We start from the raw sequence: 17,354 nt of genomic DNA, 5'->3' as shown, positions 1-17,354 counted from the left end.
TTCATGCAACATTTGACAGGTAACCTACTTTAGTTTGCTCTGTGAATCTGTGTCACTCCTCGACTTGTGCTTGTGCTGCCAGATACACATATTTTAATGTCTGAGAAGACGTTGAAGTAAGACAGAGACCTCAGGAGAGATCAGTGTGATTCTGGCTACGTGGAAGAACTGACTGAAGTTTCCAATAATAGTGGGTTCAGCACTAAAATGTCTCCTGTAAGAAAGAACTGAGCAATAAACAAAAGCCAAAACAGAAAGCTCAGATCTCCCTCTGGTTTTGCTCTTGGCTTCAGATATTGCTGTCGGGCTTTCTTTTTTTTTTTTTTTTTTTTTTTGTTAATGTGTTTTTTAAACTGGGCTACTGTTTAGCTGCTACAAATGACTGTGTTAATGCCGGTTGATATAATAAAGAGAATGGATTAAAATCACAAGACATCAGACAGACGGAGGCTCCATTAAATTTGATGAAGGATTTAACCTGTGGGCTGTTATTAAAGTAATCACCTTGAGTTAATTTAAAGTAATCTGAAAGATACTAATACCGATCGATCACTGCTATCATTAACATATGTGACCGGTTAAATAGGTTTAAATGAATTACCACCTCCCTGTTGCACAAGGTAATAATCATTGAAAACACATTAAAATATTATAAAGCTGTTTCCATTGTCTTTAATGGTGACACGAAGGTGATTCTTCTTCACTATGTTTACTGTCTTTATATTGATTTGCCCATTAACTTGTCTCTCAGTTTTCTGAACCGTTTTAAGTTATGTCCTTTTTAACTCACACAGTGAATCTGAAAGGTCGGGACTTTTTTGCCTTAGATGACCAGGCTGTTGAGTTTCTTACAAAGTCCAACCTTAGATGACCAGGCTGTTGAGTTTCTTGATGTTGAGTTTCTAGATGTTGAATCAATATTTCCTTTTGTCATTTTTCATTAAAGGCTCTTAAGCTATAATTAGACACAGTATGCCAAGGAGGAGGCAGTGAAGGCAGTTTGGAGGGCAGACGTGTCGGAAAGTGTGACTGGCGCTTAGGTGAACTCTCATGGAGTCAGTGAGCAGCAGAAATGTCTTTTCTGTTTCTTTTTACATCAGAAGCATCAATTTTAAAATACAGATGTTTGTCAGGTTTTTGATTTGCTGATTTTTTTATGGTGTGTTGTTTTGTAAATGGAACCAAAGTCTCAGATCCTTTTACTTTTTTTGTTTGGAACTGATAAAAATAAAACCTCTCAAAAGGCCAACCTTCTTTCTGTCTGCAGTAACACTGTAATTTAGAAGCATGTGTCAAAAATGTGGCCATGACAAGGCGAGGGAGTGAACAGCTTGGCCTGTGACGCATGTGTTGGGCAGTTTGAGTCTCTATGGCACTCAGGCCACTGTACATGCCGATAATTTCTGTTTTATATTTAGCCCGGCCGTGCCAGAATACACTGCAGCGTCATCTGAAATTAGGTTAACCTATAACTCCCCCCTAAACACTGCTGAGAAAAACCAGATTAACTGCTGACTCCACTACTAATCAAGACGTCTTCATGACCTGTTGTTACTCAGTAAGAGGTTCGACGCGAACTTCAACTGCCTTTATCATGAACATTATCTAAGATAAGGATATTTTCATGTGGGAAGACTGTGATATTGCATCATCAGCATGTGTGAAATCAAACTGTAAACCAACATTAAAAAGCAATAAAAACATTTATTTAAATAAATGTTAGTTGGTCAGATTTAACACCAGTATCAGACAGAAAGCTTCTTTTAAAAATTATTTTTGTCATGTGAAAAAAAGTGATGTAATTTGAGTCTGGAAGTGCTTGTAATGACAGACTTAACAGCAACCAATGCATTCCTCCCCTCCTGGTCTGCTCTCTAATCAAATCAATACACTGTTTGAAGCAGAGTAAGAGCAGAGCTGCACACTGGGAGGATGGTTGTGTTCACTCTGGTGACATCATGTCTGAATCACCTGTTAGAAAAACCCTAACATATGCCCGGGGCATCATGTTGTGACGTGGCAGATCTAGTTGGTGACGACCATTAGTCTGTGAAGAGAATTTTAAAATGATTAAGCTGTCTTTGGATCCCAATTGCAGGGCTGTGTCAACACTTGAACTAATTAGGCAGTCTCTCTGGCTGCTTTTTAATTTAGCAAAAATAATAAGTACAGGGAAATTGAACCAATTGAACTAATAGATATCTTAAAACCAAACAAATTGCTTAAATTAGTTCCCTGACTTTCAGTTTAAGGCAAGTTATGAGCTATGACTCAGGGCTGGACGAGTTTATGATAGGGACCAAAATGAAACAGCAGCAGTGGGGGACACTTTGTTGTCCATAGGGAGTGGGGTGAGTTTTGGTGTTTGCTGGTCATACAGTCTGTGCTGCACACATACTAATTTTACCAAATGTCACTGAGTTATTTACAGTTATTTACATTACAGTTATTTACAGTTATTTACATTTTTAAATACAAAGTAGATCAAACAGATGGGGAGAACCCACTGGAGGAGTAAAAGGGAATTGAAGTAATTTCTAAAATACAAATTGACTGAGATCCAGTCTTGGTACAAAGGACGTGGTATCTTTATGGCTGCTTTATGGCTCTGACTTTTCAGGTTTATGCCAAGGCAAAATAAAGAGAAGTGACCCTGTGAGTTGGATGAGTTTTGGGATGTGTTCAAGGGGGAATTCTATTAAGGTGAAAAAAAGGTAAAATTATGTCTGTGTAGGTTCTCAGTCATCCAGGTCATTTAATCCAAAAATAGTTACATCGAGGGCAACTGGACTGAAGTAGGTTTTTTGAAGACGTTTCTCTGAAGAAGCCTCTTGGATGAGAGGTGAAACGTCTTAAAAAAAAACTACTTTGTCCAGTTGCCCTTGATGTAACTATTTTTGGGTAAAATTATGTCATAGGTTTTAATCCCAGCCTTTCAATAGAGTTATCATTGTCTTTTCTAACTGTCTGTCTGTGCTCTGACCTCTTTAATTTAAAAACAGTCAAAGTGAGAATCTTTCTGAATCTAACTAGTCATATGTGCAGGTAATGAACATTTACACAGTTATGAATGAAGATATACCATTCTATATTTCATCTCTTTAGTTGCACCTTCCCATCACTGACTGCTGGGACATCATTTACCTTTTGCCGCTCCGTCAACTTGCTCCACTTGTAATTTTGTGCGGCCGTCCTTCAGATATCTCCTTACAATTATATTTTTTCTCCATTCTTTTAACCCTGTCTTTTTGTAGCATACCTGTAGTAAATTATAGACAGGCAGATAGCAGTTGTTCATTATTCTATGTTATTTTGTTAACGTCTCCTCTCTCTGTCTCTTGTACAGGAAAGTGAGACTAGAAGAGAGACAGTTGTCCTACTTCGTGAGGGCGGATCGCTGGGTTTTAACATCATGGGAGGAAGGCCGTCCGTGGTAAGTCAACATTCTGAGTGTCTCTCACTGAACAGCGATCAGTGTTACCTCACTGGGAACAGAGGGGAAGGATTAGGCCATTTTTAAAGCACCACTCTGTGTTGACAGTCACAGCTAAAGAGAGACGTGCAAGTGTTTTCTACTGTGTAGATAGATGTGCTGCATCGACCCACTTTTATTGTGTTTATATATTGGTCTGCTTTAGTGGGTATGTTACGACAGATTAAAAAAACTGTAATTAGTTTTACGAGAGTTAAATCTGGGCTTTTGGCTTTGACCGCAGCTGTTTTGTCTGTAATTGAGGGGAATTTGGTGGTGAGGTAAACACAGAGAAGAGGAAAGGGTCTTTGAACCTATCACAGCCGCCATGTTTCCTGCCTCAAGGACCTGAAGTGAAAGTTATGAATGATGCCACTTGCTTTGCTGAGTGAAGGGTTTAAAATACCTCAGCAGTGGTTGCAACTCTGTCCTCCAAACGCGGATCCTCTTTCTGCCGTGAAATGGTGTTACCCTGTCTATCTGTTTGGCTGGACTTAACTGCTCCAGGGCAAGTTTTTCCACAGCCACTGTGATGGATTTTACTGCAGTGTTGAGCTAGATCACTCTCCAGTTCATAATAAAAATGCATTTTTGTTCTACAGCCATCTCTAAGATCTTAAATTGCCACCTGTGTTGCTAATGTGACAGAACCAGTTCATCCAACTCAACCACAAGATTAAAAAGATAATGCTCCTCACAAACCTCAAATCAGTGTTAAAGAAGCTATTCATTAAAATGGAAATAGTTAATATAATAAAATCAGTAGCAGTGAATGTGTTGGTTATTGAACAAAAATAAATCAACCGCAGGGTTTGGTTCACTCTTAAGTATTCTGACGGCACATGTCTGAACTGAAAATGTATGTATACAACAATGTAATGTGTAGAACAATAAAGAGTACCAGGCTACTGCTAATGTAAATTTAGTATTTCTTGCACAAGTAACCAAATACTTGAATTAGTTTAGACTTTGTGGCTAAAAACTATAATTTGTTCCACAGGATAATAATGACAGCACTTCAAACGAAGGGATCTACGTGTCCAAGATCATTGAGAATGGTCCAGCAGACAAGGAGGAAAGCCTTCAGATTCATGACAGAATAATAGAGGTATGTTGCCCTTTTCTGTCAGTTTTTTATAGCAGTAAACAGTAGCATGTGGCGGTGCAACGTGGGTTATGTGAAAGCTGATTTCTGTCTTTTTAGTATGTGGAAAGTGAGAAAAAATTCTGTTGCAGCCTTGTTAGGACAAATGTTCACATTTCAAATTTCCTTTATTTTAAGTTACGGAGGGCAAAAATTTTCTGTCAGTTTTTTATAGCAGTAAAGTTTAAGTTACGGAGGGCAAAACCTGCAGGTAGCTTTAATTTAAGATATTATTCTGCAAATCAACAGGCAAAGGCTTTGTCAACCATTGCTGTAGGTGAACCTGAGGCCAAATCAAACCTGGTTTGAAAAGGTCAATTTAGCCTGCAGTCAACTTGGTGCATACATTGAAAAGTTCTTTTCTTTCTTTTAACAAACAGTTGTCAGCCAGAATCTCACACAACGGCTACATAAACAGAAAGGTTCAAGTGGATTATGACCATGTTTTACAGTGTGCCACAGGTTGACAACTATGGTCACAACCTTCATTGTCAGACTAAAGTAAAATCGCCCTGGGGTTTCGTTACCATTATATTTTTACACAGATATTCAGGGTCTGCTCTTACATGTTAAGTAGTGTAGTAGATGCAACAGGTCCACTGAGTCTCAGCTGGACCGATCTTCAATCTTAATCATGTACCTGAGTAATCTGAGTGAAAATTAAGGATAAACAACTAAATGTTGTGTTATTAACTGAGACTGAGGCCTCGAGGATGCCACGTAGATGTCATTCATTACATCTTTTAGCAAACCAATCAAAATTGACCAGATAATGTTTTTTAAGTCAGACATTATGAACCAGCATTTTGCCTAAATTGTAGTATTTTTGGGCCAAAGGATTCTCCAAATGGGACACTGAACTTAACCATCAGGTTTTATAAGCGTGCGTGCAATGCAAGCACAAAGACAGTTGGCGAGGCGTGTTAATGGACCAGATGTTGCCGTATTTGGTTACTTGTGAAGTATCTTTTAAGGATATCTTTAGGATTTAGTGTTAAAGATAACTACTCACAGCCATTTGTTGCCCTTCAAAACAACCCAACCAGTTTGCTTCAGGAGAATTCTGCACTGTTGTGAATGAAGTAATGAAATCTTACCAGTGAGCGTCAGGGATGAGAGGAGCCTGAAGACGCAACAAAGCACCCTATGAAGTGGCCGTGAGAGGGATTACAAAACCTTACCAAATAAATCATTTGGCCAGTAAAACAGAAATGTATAGAATTTACAGAGTCAGTGTTCCACATTTGGTGTTTTCACTGGGTGGGAAACCTGATAGGGAGGTTGGTTCAAATTTCGAAGGGCTTTGTTGGTTTAGCAGTTCTTTCAAGAAACAGCTCAGTGTTGTGCTGTGTTTAAGGTGACAGCATAAAATGTAACATCATAGTCACGTTCTATAATGTTACATTGAGCTCTGCTGACACAGATGATGGATGATTGAGGAATGAATTCGGGTTTACATTTTTCTTTTTTTTTATCAAAGAACTGAATACCATGCAGCTTAAGGCAGATTCATACTTATGTTTCCAATTTGTAGAGTGAAACCAATAACCTTTTTATGAAACCTATTGGTCTTGGTTTGTGGCAAGTCTTCAAATTATGTTTTAAAATACAACTCTTCGACTTACAAAGTATTTAAGATGCTTTTGAAGAAACCACTGAAACTGAAACACAAGTACAGTTTCTTTGTTTTAAAGTAAAATGTTGGTGCTCTTTAGATACAAGGTGTTGGGTTTGTTTTGATTGGCTTGAGGAGTCTTTGGAAGGACACTTTTATATAGAAATCTCACAGTCCATTCTAAGTCTTACAGTTAAACCTTAAAGTCATCAAGCCAACCCAAAGATTTATTACGCACATTTTCTTTCCTGGACAAACAAACCCTTTTGACTTTTGGTTTTGTTCCTGTTTATTTTAGCAACCTACTTATTATAAAGGTATTAATCACTGAACCGTTTTTTTTTTTTAAATGCCTGCAATGTGATGTTTGATAAGTACAAGATGGTGTTTCAGTGAAGCAAATACAAAATGTAGAATTATTATTTCATCTTTTCTTTTGCATCATTTGATGTCATACTTCAAATGAGCTGGAGGACATAAACAAAACAAAATATGATTACAAATAAATACAGGATAGATTTAAGGCACATCTCGAGAAGTGTGATCAAGAGGTCATAAATGAAATAGTTTCAAGAAACGAATTCAAATGTTTGTGACTCATTGGAAAATTCCATTTCCAAAGTTTTTGTAAGCAGATGTGACAAATACTGTGTAATACTAACATTTAAAGTAAGCATACTGTAATCATTGTCATACCAACTGCATACCAATTTATCATCTAATTAACAGCTGATGTTAACCTAGCTCTCATGACATCGTAAGCCAGGCATCAGAAGTATTCTGTACTTACTGGTGATCTCACTCATAGTTTCTTCGGAGAGCTGCATCCAAATCTATACTCTCAGCACTTTTGACATTATTATGGCAGCGCAAGCAACTTTGATTAAGTCTTGATTAGGATAAGTTGACAGGTCAAGGCTTCATCCTAACTTCATCCAATCATTTTATCATATTGCATGCAGTAGCCGTCTGATGAATGTTATTTTCAGCTCAGTGAAGGTGAGTACAAGGAATAATACAATGCTGCTGATGATGAGATGCTTCATTAGGGGAATTTATATCACATGAAGAACACAGAAACTAGATGGAGATCTTAGACTAAGCTACAGAGCTGTTTTCTTCTCCTGCAGTGGAGGCATTAATTCCAGTAGGTCTGTATGGATGTAACATGTAGATGATGATCCACAGCTAGTCCTTCTATAACAGGCTCTTAGCAAGAGAGTGTGAAAAGCAGATGGCCGTCCTCTAACTGAGCTACAGACGGCTTTAATTTAGCACATGAATGCACCCTTGTTCATCCAGACATTTTTTTTCCACATAGAAACCTCAGACTATGTTTGCTTTTACTCTGCCTGCATAAAAGTCCTCAGGTCATAATCTGCCCACTTCAGTTTGATAAATAAGTCCTGCTTTATCTTAAATGTGCGCATGACTTATGTGAAGCACCTTTGCTGAAGTCATAGGTAGATGTTTTATTACTTAGTGCTGTTTGTTAATGCAAACAACTACACTGTTTTGTGTATTTCACACATATGTTAATTTTTCTGGGTTACATATTTATTGGCTGACGAAAACTTTATTTGATCGTATAGTGCACTAGTGAAGCTAATGTCGCTAATGATAATGTAAAACAGTTGTAAACTGCTGAGTCCTTTTATCTCTATTTGCTGAAATAAGTCTTCAGCCTCTTTGCTTGTGAAATGAGACTAATCTGATGTTGCAATTTCGGAATGACCATTGCTCTGGGATGTTGAGTGTGAAAATAGGAAGAGATTGGAGACGACTGGGCTGCTGTTGTAAATGTCGCCTTGTAAATCTTCAGCAAACATTCTTGGGTCGCAAAGGGCAACAACAACAAGGACTCCTAAATAAACTCACACTGGGACAGGCCAGTCTGAATATGGAGAAGGGGGTTGTTGTTATTGAGACCCACAGATGTAATCAATTGAAGAAAATATATCTCTACTGTCTTCACTGTGTATATTAACAGTTAGACTACGAGAATGTAACAGGACTCACATTTTATGTGTAGCAGGATTTTTTTTTTTTTTTTTTGGACAAATGAGTCACCAGCTGGCAGTTGTATCTGTTCATTTAACCTGGTTGAAATAAATAAAACATTGCTTGATTATCTCCAAAAGGAGCAGGAAGGATGTGGTGGTAAACAGCTAAGGGTCACAATCCAATCAGACTGAAATGCAAATGGGTCTCCTCCAAATATAGCAGCTTTGTTGGCTGTAAGTATTTGAAGAAAAACTGTAGTCCAGAGACTTTGCTTCGATTCTGTTCCCTTGTATCTTTTTTTCCTATTTGAATCTTCAAAAAAAAAAACACTTAACACACTTGTACACATTCTTTGATGCCACATATTTGTAGTTTCTTCCATGTCATTAGCCTCTTGAGTTGTGAGGTTACCCACAGTGAACCACTAAACACCTCAATACCTCCTCGCTGTTACTTAAGTATCAAATCACCAGGTCAAAGACAACTTAAAAGGCAGCCAGATAGCACTTAGCAGTAACTGACAGACGTGAAGTGGGCTCTGTTGGAAGTGGGAACTGAGTGTCCTAGTTAATGAGCTTTTATTGCTCTTAGGTGTCAGTGTCTCCATTCAAGATGAAAAAGACTAATTTATTAGATGAATTCTGTGAGAAAGGGGAAATTACACAAGTAATGACAAAATGTAATTTAGGGGCCCAGTGCATGGGACTGAAGGGCTGCATGGACAGAGATAGCTTCAAACAAACGTACCTACATCTTACATAACAGCACTAAATTGTTTATTTACAATTGCAATTGATTCCTCAGGCTGGAATAACTTAGCAAATGGTGTCCTGTGCAACACATGTGCTAAAACATCCCCAGGTGTTATTTCTGACTCGGAAGACAATTGGGAACAGTCACCTTATTAGGGACGCTCACATGTTGTTTGGCATTTTTGAGGCAAAAAGTGTTTTTCAGGTCCTTTATTAGATTTAAGTTATACGCAGGCAGTGTGTTTTTCCTCTGCTAGAATGACTCCAACCCACACTCAGCAGGCCAATCCTTGCAGTGAGCAACATTCCTGTACCCCGTGGTCCGGCCGAGGCTGGTGCGAGGCTGGAGCGTCCTTAATCAGCTTGTGTCGTTCACCGCTGCCATTCCCACAGCTTGTTTTAAGAAGTAAGGACAAGCAGATCTTTGTTTTGCAGTGTTCCTTATGTGGGAGAGAAAAAAAAAAAGTTGTGGAGTTGTCTCAGTTGAGAGATGGTGTGAGGTGACTTGACTTAAGTGCTGCTCCTGTGAAAATCTGTCTTTGTCTCTGTCCGTTACCACACAGAAAATATTGTTTGTTCTGTTTCATTTAAACTGCTCACCTCCAACAACTCTTGATGATTTTGGTGGAGACGTACAGTCTAGGCCGACTATAAATGTAGGAGCTCAGCTCCAGCACAGTCTCTGTTGGCTCTGTGTTCACTGAGGCTCTTTTTTTGCTCCTAAAAGGTTTTTTTTGAAGGGGCCCAGGAATACTGTAATTAAGACAAATTCTACTGCCAATCAATCACATGCATGGTGTAAACGGATCAGCAACAATCAGCTCATGTTGCTCTACCAGCTGCTTCTTATGTTGGCCCCTGACCCTGAAGCACAGACTACCCACTGACTTGTAATTAACTACCCTCAATTAAACCCTAATAGGCTGATTAATAGGCCTTTAGTTGGGCTATAATGGCCTATCGTTTCCTCCCAGTGCCCTTCTCAAATGCATTCTGACTGCACTATATTAATCAACGCCCATTCACTCTCAGTAGCCTCTCTTTCAGTCAGTGTTTAGCTTTACTGCCTTACAGAAGTTTTAAGAACTGAATGTAGCACTCACTGCTGGTGTTTTACAAAATCTTTTTCAAGTTCATCTTCCTATGTATTCATCAAGCCTTCATAAGTTTCTACCATTTCAGTTAAGGTCGTTTATCTAGAAATTCCCATAAAAAACAACTTCTAAATTCTAAACTGAAGACAATATTTTCTGCTGGAACTGTCTTAAAGGCCTTAAAAACCAAATATCTTTTGACTAATCCACCCTGGAATAAATGGAGAAAGAAGGAAAGCTAAAGCATTACTTATAAGTGTTGGATAACTTTGACTTAAATAACAACAGTTCAAATAGCTTTTAAAAAAGTTGTAAATCTAACAATGACTTTACTGTACACATTTATATTAAGTTACAATGATCAGCTGATAGTCTGAAGGCAGAAATTTTGATCCATTACTTCTATAAGACCATAAGAAAAAGATTATGGCAAACTCTAAACTAGGTCTGGTGATTGATAGAACGATCCTTGCAGGGAAATCAATTTAGAGAATAAACAGGCTGCCAAGCTTCTTTGGCAGACCCAAGGAGAATCAATCGTAAAATGCTGAAAAGCAAGAAGCTTTGGTGGTTGAGTTTTGACCATTCCACTTTAAAGTAAGGTTATTTATTTTGCGTATGTTTCAGGGGGAAAAAACAGGGCATACACTTGAGTGTCATTTGACTCAACAACCGGACTCTTGTGAGGCTTACACTTAAGTTTTACTGCACAAATTTGGTCTGTGACTTGTTGTCAGCAGTTTGTGGTTTTAAAGGGAAATTTCTATGGGCTGACATAGAATTGAACAGGGTTTTGTGGCACTGTATAATCCACTATTGGTCCTACAGCAGATTGTAGGTTACAGATTTTGCTCATCTATCAAAATGCCACTGAGTTTTTGTCTCCTTCACAGTTTGAACCACAACAGTCACGGCTCCGCTGAGATGATGTAGTGGACTCTAATTCTGTTCCAGCTGGACATAAAATGATGATTGAATGCGATTCCAGCGCCATGCTCTTTTATATACCATTATTACTTTAAAAGTTGTAGCACTTCATCCTGACAAAACTTTTGAACTCAGTGAACTTCCTTGCAACTCGTTAAATAAATGCAAGGCCATTGGCAAGGACAGCAGGATGATTTACATGAGTACAGGGTCATGGCTAATTATTTGAGCATCAATGCCGCTTTTGACATCTTTTGAGATGCTTTGCATTCTTAGTGAGACGAGGCGACGTGCTCTCACTTCAAGAACAGGAACTGTCACTGTGTGATAGATGTGGTGCAGGAAGTTATAACGTCTGCATTCCTCTGTGCGTCAGTCAATATTTTTGAGACAAGTACTCACCAGGACAGTTTACTTTGGTCTCAGTTGACAGACCACCTGTCAGACTCACCCAGTTGTAGATGATATTTGATTGTAGTCTCTTGATGTGATACAGGAGTTGCTACACAAACCTGTTTGAATCCTTCTATGTCAGTACAACCAGAGTCAGCAGAATAGCATGTAAAGGCCATAGGCTGTACATACAAATGGGGACACATTTTTATTTTTTAATTATATTTACTTAAGTAAAATCCCTGAGACATAGCTTTTTGAAAGGCAAACTCTCAGAAGTAAGGCAGTTGCAATGTCCTTCATCAGACAGCAATCTGAGGTCCCTGTTTGGATAGATAAGTTTGTGATAACTTTTTGTTTTGCTGTTAGCAAAACTAAGTGCTTTTACTTTGCACTGTTATTTACCAGGGGCACGCTAACTGAACAGAGACTCCTGTTACTACAGAAACTAGAATAGTATTTTGCTGTCTGTGCAGCTCAGTACTCTAACAGAGCAATGTGACCAGAGGCCTAAACAGTTTTACAGAATTCTTTAATGTAATCTACTGACTGTTATTTCCTCTGTGTTTCTGGCTCTGTGATTGTAGAAATTTGCTGTAGGATGCACCTAAACAAAATCATAAAAAAAACAGTGATAGACGAACAGCTTGATTCAACTGCTAGGATAACCTTGTATATGTGCCGATGGAACATGATACGCATGGTTCAGAGTGTTGCATGAAATTGGTTCTGACTGCTTCCTTGCTCCATTACATTTATCTAAACTCAAGAACAAGTGTGAGACTAATCCAAAGCCTTGTCAGACAGCAGCACTAAGGCCATGACTGTCACTGATGCCAACAGATGTTACATTTCATTTGGACATCGCAGATGCAAAACACAATACCAAGCATTTCCATACACAATCCCCCCCCCCCCCCCCCCCCCCCCCCCCCCCCCCCCCCCCCCGCCTGCACATGAAAGATGTTCAGCTACATCGACTCAGACACTGTAAACACGCATTCCACGAAGGGAACAATTACATATGTTGAGCAATTTTATCTAATCCTTCACTCTGTTGTTAGTAAAATGTTTTATCTCTCCCTGACTAATGCTGATGACACAGCATGATCCCAGGTTGCACACTTCCCGTTAGTAAATACAATGGATAATAAGTAAAACAATACTGGAATACTGGACTTTTCAGAGCTCAACCATGGTGTTTCTGAATCTCTCTTTTCCATTCACAGTGATTTCTGAGTGCTTCTGTTCTGCCCTTAAAATGGTACACCTTGTACCTGGGGTCAAATGGATTGGGTCCACAAATTCCTGTAGATTGGTACATTTGTGCTTAGACAGACATAAAAAAATAACTAGCAAGCTGAAGGGAAGCCAAGGACCACCGACCTGGAGCACAGAGTCCCTTGCCAAGGTCCACACCACTGTGTCAGTAAAGATAGCTACCTACTAACAGAGCGATGCATTGATCAGAGGCTCAGCAAAAGTATGTAGCATTTAAACAGAGAGGTATGCCAGCGAATGCACAATTCCACCATTTTGTCCACGTGTTGCTCCACAAAGATTTGCCTCTTCCTCTCTCACTGCTTCAGCCAAATGCTCGGCCAAATATGTGATTGAGACGTGCAGGTGGTAAAGGATATCCTTCTGAGAAAGGACTTCAAGCCAACTTAAAAGGGAATATTTTCCCCCTGTACCATCCCAAAAAACAGCTCTTGGTCTCCAAACTGTAATAGTAGCAGGCCAACGAATTATAAAAAAAGTTTATTTAATGTACGATGTTTCTAATGTGATGTCGTTACTGCCTGGGCAACAGGTCTTTGCAATCCCTTTTAGGCTCGTTCTTTAAAAGACCCATGAGACTGGTTGCCTCCGACTGGTGTTTAAATACAGAGGAATAAAGCGTTTTGTCATTTCAGTTTCCAAAGTTATTTTCTGTGACAGTTTACCTTAAAAATAAATAAAAGGAGGTAGCGATTGCCAAAAGGAAAGGTGGAAAATCGTTTTGCACTGAGGTGTTTCAGTTTTTATGCGCATCACTGAGTAAACATGAGCTGAGAAGAGATTTTCTTAAGACACAGTCAGGATGCAGTCTTGTTCTGGTAAAAATGTAAACTGTTGAGTTCCAGGTACAATGTTTTTTTAAAATATTTTTATTTGCCCAGATATGACTTATTGGTAACAATGAAAACTAGCATGTAAAAACGGAGAGCTTGTCAAATAGGGGAAATGGGATCAGTTTGGTTTTGAAACCCTTTAAAAAATTTTTTTAAGTTTCCATAATGACAGAGGAAACTCTTAAAGAGAGAGAGTCAGAGGCCGTAAAAGAACAAGGTTGATTTAAACACTGTGGCCTTTCTGCTCTGTAGCTCCATGCTATATCAGGCCAACAGCTGCTGTCTCTCAGCAAAGGCATGCTGACTGCCGGGGCTTGGTTTCCACACACAGCAGTTCTTACTCAAGGCTCTTTATTTTTGGGCTAATGACTTCAAAAAAGCTCACGTAAACACATAGCCTAAACTCTCATTCAGGTTTTATTAGCCGAAGAGCTAAAAACATTATTTCATTTCTGACGGGAAACCTTTAATGTCTGGCCCAAGGTTTGCTGTGGTGCATTGCCGTTGTCTCAGTCTGGAGTTGAAGATATAAACAATGTATCTCAGGTAAAGGGTATGCTCTGCTTCTCAAATTCCTTGAAACAGAGCCAAGGAAATGTTAGACCTTTCCCAACCAACTGTCCCCTGGCACATGAAGAAAAAGGTCTTTATCTGATGTTTAGAGACTCAGAGCTGCCGCCGTCTAAAAAGTACTGCAGAAGCTTTTGCAGTGCAGTGCAAACATGACCGGTTATGTTAGGAAGGTTTGTATGACCAAGCCGGCTTCCCCTTTTAAAATTACCTGAAGTTGATATTAGGATCATATATGTACAGGGGTGCGCTACAGCGCATCCCATATATAAGTACTTATAGTCCTTCACCTTTGCTAACACAGGTTTAGAAGAGTCTGACTAACGCCTGCGAGACATAATGAAGGGCAAAAAGTTCACAAAAAAGTACATAAGCAAAAGAAGATGCAAAGTATAGCGTACATCCATGAACCATTCTCCATTTTTAAAACTCAAGTAATTCAGAAATGAATTAGGAAATGTCCATGGCATCATCCTGCCCTTGAGGCCACGATACAGGTAGGGTTTTAGAGACAGAAGTGGTTCCAGATTGTTAATGTCTGTCACAGTGGAGACAGAGCCCTGTGATTATTTTGGTGCAAAGGTCCAAATAAACCCAATGTGGGTCATGACCTCACTGATCTGAACCAAATGTACTGAACTTGGTGACCTCTGTTGAAAGCCTCACCGCTGAGTGGCTGGATGTGACTTTTCTTTTTTTTTTCTTTGTTACGCGGCACTTTCATCCGAGCTTAACTCGGGCGGTACATTTCAACAGTTAGAACTGATCGGCGCATAACCAGCGCTGTTTCCACACGGGAGTTTATTTACATAACATCAATTGTCGGCAAGTCATCAGGCAGGTTTTCAGACAAATATACAGATCCTTGCTTAGGCCTACCTTTGACTGGCTCCTTCAGAATGTCTTTGTACAAATGTGTTTTTCATCCATCACTTTCCATTTTCAAATGGCTTTAGTTTTTTTGCACCATTTTGCACAGCCTCACTGAAAGCAGCATGTATGTCAACTGTCCATTCAAAAGGACAAACACAGTTCATTGTTATTATTGTTATGTTAGTCGTTTGAGCTGAGTGATTCATCAAGTGATAAAGTGAAAACCTTCAAACACGTTCAAAGCCTAAGGCACCAGGTCAAACCCGCAGTGGCCATCGCTCTTCTCTTTCACTATCAAAACAATTTATATGACCTGAATTCAGCAAATATTTATATTAGCATGTGCATTAAGGACTGGATTAAAGAGTAATAATAGACTGTCTCTTTCCTTTATGACCTTTCTGGCTTAAACTATATAAGTAACAGGGCTGAGAAAAAAAGAATGTAAGGCTGATGTCCACGAGGAACGTGGGAACATCTTATACTATAGATTGAAGACAACAGACAGTGACTGAACAATGGACAAAGCAATCTGCTAGAAAATTTGTATTTTTGTTTTCTAAATATTTTATGGTCACCTTTACTAGTTTTCCACTGTCTTTGAAAATTATTTATAAATTAGTAATGATGGGAAGGCAAATTGACAAAAACATGGATCTATGACCGTCATGTAGTATTCAACATGTAAGTTCAACGTTAAAAAGATTTGGTGACGATACAAAAATTTTGTTTTGATTTTCTTATAGACGTGCATATATCGAGTTACTCTGCAAACCATCTGAGCAAGATTTTATCTTAGGCTTCACTAATTGGTGTGGCTGGTGATTTCCTGTTCCTCCTCTGTGTGGGAGACATTATATTAAATGCCATTTTTTCATCCTGGTAACATGCTGTGTTACATATAGTAGGAGATAAGAATATTTCTTGTTGAAATCCTTTCACCCATGTGTCCCTTTAAATAATAGGCGTTTGGCTGTACTGATTGAAAAAAAATGTAAACTTTGTCTATACAGAAGAACATGCCAACACAATGAAGACCAACAAGACAAGAGCTAATTTATAGACATTAAAGCAAGCTCATGTTCTTTGTTTAATGGTTAAAGGAGGGTTACCTTTTCCCCTTCAACCATGGAGAAGATGGCGTACATTCAGTAGTGTGGCAGGATGAAGTGCAAAATCACCGTCACTCGCAGATGGCTGCTCCAATTTTCTTTCTTCACCTTTCTATTCTGTTTTCGCAGCCGATGAATTAAATTACATGTTGTAACTCTAGGGGGGCAGACTCCAGACTTCACTTACTCAGTGGTGAGGGGGCAGTGAAATAACAGCCTCTTGCCTTGTTTTACCTTGTCCAACATTATCCTCTACTGTTAGAAAATGACAAGTTGCTGCATTAATGTTGAAGCACATTCTCCCTCTAAATCTCTCTCTCTTTCTCTCCCCCACCCCGGTCTCCTCAACTGTTTGCTCAGATGGTTCTCTCCTCATCTTGACTGCACATTTATTCCCTTTATTCTCCAGACCTCTGATTAATCAAGTATGACTCTCTCTGGAAAAAATGCAACTCGTGGTTTTTGATGCTTTATTTCGGGTCAGTGTGTCTTAATATGGAGCTAAAAGCTAAACATTAGGACTGGATTGTTTTAAAGGTAAAGCAAGAGTCACCGTCTTGTCATGTAGTCCAGCCTTATGGCGTCATTGTAATGTTTTACCCCCAAGAGATTTAGGCCATGTTCACACAGCTGCGTTACAACTATGGATCACAAAGCAGTGATGCTGATTCAACCTTTGGTTTAGACACAATCGAGAGTATTCTGTGCTCTCAGAATGTGGGTCCTAAAGTGGAAATGGTTGAGAACTCTGGGTTGTGGGGCAGCCCCGCCTCTGTGTAACTGTTCACCCCAGTCACCCCTGCACAACAATAGTGGGTGTCAGGATACCCCTGACCATGAGAGGCTAATTCGGGTGCTTGGTGTGCTAATTATTCCACTTTTGCAGCTCCATCTTGATGACGCATATGGTGTATGAGTGACGGTGACGCGGCACCACATGCAGGCCTGGTATATGTACTACAGAGACCAGAGTCGTATCCAGCGGTTTTGATTAAACACTGAATTTTCTTGCACCGGGTCCGTGTAAACGGGACAAGGATGCTCCACATCCGGCAGCTCCATAGTCATATCGCAGCTGTGTAACCATGGTCTTAGAACTGATTCAATAAATCAGATGGAGTTTGGTGTTAGGTAAAAATTGCGACATCTTCTGAAATAAGTGTTTTTTGTTGGTTTTGCTCAACATGTTTGTTTTGGACCCGGCTCTTTACGACTCTTAAGAACTCTTTCTGTTTGTGCATGTAGTGAGAAAGAGGAGAATACCTCTAACAGAAGAGGTTGGAG

General features: G+C 39.3%; 1 protein-coding gene across 2 annotated transcripts in view; it reads left to right on the top strand.

Annotated features, from left to right (window-relative positions):
- pdzrn3b (PDZ domain containing RING finger 3b) overlaps positions 1-17,354 on the top strand; it is a 79,166-nt gene that overhangs the window by 5,896 nt on the left and 55,916 nt on the right. For both annotated transcript variants that reach the window (XM_008320454.3, XM_008320453.3), the window contains exons 2-3: positions 3,347-3,433; positions 4,473-4,580. In XM_008320454.3, the coding sequence (XP_008318676.1) occupies positions 3,347-3,433; positions 4,473-4,580 (195 nt within the window). The remainder of the gene's footprint in view (positions 1-3,346; positions 3,434-4,472; positions 4,581-17,354) is intronic.

This window comes from Cynoglossus semilaevis, chromosome 11, assembly GCF_000523025.1.
Source record: "Cynoglossus semilaevis isolate Cse_v1.0 chromosome 11, Cse_v1.0, whole genome shotgun sequence".
Lineage (NCBI taxonomy): Eukaryota > Metazoa > Chordata > Actinopteri > Pleuronectiformes > Cynoglossidae > Cynoglossus > Cynoglossus semilaevis.
Note: the sequence above shows the minus strand (reverse complement) of the source record. Positions and strands in the feature narration are given on the sequence as shown.